Source organism: Morus notabilis, unplaced genomic scaffold (genome assembly GCF_000414095.1).
Source record: "Morus notabilis unplaced genomic scaffold, ASM41409v2 Scaffold1187, whole genome shotgun sequence".
Lineage (NCBI taxonomy): Eukaryota > Viridiplantae > Streptophyta > Magnoliopsida > Rosales > Moraceae > Morus > Morus notabilis.
The window spans coordinates 422,799-425,476 of record NW_010360569.1 but is presented as its reverse complement, the minus strand read 5'-3'; the positions used below and the strand labels follow the sequence as shown (position 1 = coordinate 425,476).

At 33.7% G+C, this 2,678-nt stretch overlaps 1 protein-coding gene across 1 annotated transcript; it reads left to right on the top strand.

Annotated features, from left to right (window-relative positions):
• Nucleotides 1-213: 213 nt before the first annotated feature.
• Nucleotides 214-1,353, top strand: LOC21398736 (putative F-box protein At3g23260). The gene has a single exon (XM_010096848.2). The coding sequence runs from the start codon at nt 214-216 to the stop codon at nt 1,351-1,353; it is 1,140 nt and encodes a 379-aa protein (XP_010095150.2).
• The last annotated feature ends 1,325 nt before the right edge of the window (nt 1,354-2,678 follow it).

The window sequence follows — 2,678 nt, the reverse complement described above, 5'->3', positions numbered from 1 at the left end:
TTTAATACAGAATTTATCCTAGAGGATTGAGTTCCGAGTTTTGGCTCGATTATTTTAGTATGCTCTTAAGTAGCAGGTCTTGAATTTCAGTCATATATATTTGATTATGTTTTTAATACTGTATAATATTGTGGTAGATTAACAACTTTTTTTTTTCTTTTCTTCTGACAGAATCCATAGCCTGAACTTTAAATTTTTATTCGACACAAGAATATGGGAAAATTTTCAGACTTGTCAGAGGACATAATAATAGAAATCATGTCATGGCTACCACCCGAATCTCTGTTACAGGTTAAATGCGTTGAAAAGTCGTGGTACAATCTGATCAATAAACTCATCAAGAACCCAATATTTGTGGTGAAGCATTCAAACAACAGCAAGAAGAAGAAGGTGACATCGTTAGTGATCTTTACGAGCTACAAAGGCATCCGCGTAGGGTCTCTCACTATTTACAATGATGAGGATAACAAATCAGACCTTAGATGCGTTGAAAAAGATTTTGAGCCACTAGTACGTAAGCACAGCGGCTTATTCAAATATGTTATTCCAACATTTGTTGATGTCTCTCATTGTAATGGCATCATTTGCTTCGTCGATTGCTTAAAAAAACGTTTTTCATTATGCAATCCAGCAACCGGAGAATCGAAGCTTATTCCAGATCCATGTTTTCCTAAAGACTTAGGTAAATTTGGAATAGGTTATGATCACATTGCCAAAGTGTACAAGGTGGTTAGGATTGTTCGATACTTTCGTTTTTTTATAGCTGAAGTGTATACTCCGGGCGATGATGATTGGAGGGAGATCGAGTTCGATCGCGAACAAATTACACATAGGCACTCCTTCTCCCATGTATATTGCAAAGGACTCTACTATTGGTTGTCGGATAAGATTCGTTATAAGCACAATAAAATAGTGATGAGCTCATTTGATATGCACAGTGAGGAATTTCGTTCTATACGTTTGCCTGGTATTCTCGAAAGCAAAGATTATAATCCGTCGGCTTACGGGAATAGCCTTACTGTGTGGAATGAATCTGTTGTTCTGTTTTGTTTTCCGAGGAAGGAATGGTTGAAGACGAAACCTATTGAAATGTGGGTAATGGATCAAGGTCATCAAATTTCTCAGAGCTGGACCAAACATGTATCAATCAATACAGAAGGTATTGATAATTTTAAGTTCCCAACAGTATTTTTGAACAGCGAGGAGCTCCTTATACAAGCAAGTCACGAAGGCCTCTTCTCCTACAACATACGCACAAGGCAGACCAAGAGTATTCGCAAAGGGGAAGTAAAATGGTATCAAACTTTTGATTATGTAAAGAGTCTAGTTTCAATAGACGGGGAATACCCTTGACAAATGACAAGGTTTAAACTACGTGCAGTGCCCCCTTTTTTTTTTTTTTTTTTTTTTTTTTTTTTTTTTAGTATTTTTAGTTTAGTATTCAATGCCTCTTTGCTTTTTGGCTCAATAACAATGCAATATCTTCACCATATTTTTAGCATATTTCAATTACACAGAAAGATCGTCACAACTAATTGAAGCATCATCAGAGAATACAAATTGATTTTTGAAACAAAAACCAAACCACAGTTCTCAAAAGAAAAAAAAAAATGTACGATGCAACGGAAATCTTAACCACATTTTCAGGTATTATTGCCCTGTCTGTTGATATTGTAATAGCTAAATATTCCTTAAAAACAATACTAGGTAACATTCCATTAAAATATAGATAATTTCTCTAGTGCTCCATTTTTTTTGAGAACATCAGTATTTTCTGTTTATCAGCCGTCGGATCTATATTACTTTTTTAATTTGATAGATTTTTAACCAGATTTATATATATCCGACAGTTGATAAGTAAGACATGCAGGTGTTCTCTAAAAAGAGGGAGCACTAGAAAAAGTCCTTAAAATATAATGCATTAATTTAGTACTTAGTATCCCCTCAAAAAAAAAAAAAAAAAAAAAAAACCTTAGTACTTGGTTTCTTAAAAAGAAATTTATTATGAGATGTTCTAGATGTTCCAGGTAGCCTTAACTCACAATTTATTTGAAAGCGGCATAAAAGTTTATCTCAAATCTCATATGAAGATCTTTCAAAATTTGAATGTCGCAAGATTTGTTCCACCAACTTGTTGAAACATTATCTATTCTTCAATTTGAATTCTGATTTCAGAATCTTCCATCCGTTTTTCTCTGCTCTTTTCTTTTAAAAGCCTTCAACAGATTGTCATCATAAAATCACACAACCAGACTTTACTGTTTATCAAAACACAAACGCGGCATTATCTCTCCACAATCTCAGCCAATGGATAAAATCTAAACCGTCTTTATCGGATTGAATTGAACTTGAAATTCAAATACTCACAAGTATCAAATTTAAGACAACAAGAATTTAGAAAATTCAAAAACCAGCTTTTTGGATGGCTTTTTGAAAAACTCTCTGACTGCAAGGACTTTTTGGATGGCTTTTCCTGTTTCCGTTAAAAGTAAAACTTAGAAAAATTTGAAACTGAATTTCGGCATCCTAAGTTTTCATATGCTCGTCTCTAAAATGAAAAATTCGTATATCATGAGTTTGAGGCAATATTAAAGATTTGTGCAAAAATCTCCTCTTCTTTTTGTTTGATAGGTCGAGCATTGGAAACCCGAGAAATTTACTTTTCATATTTCCTTTCA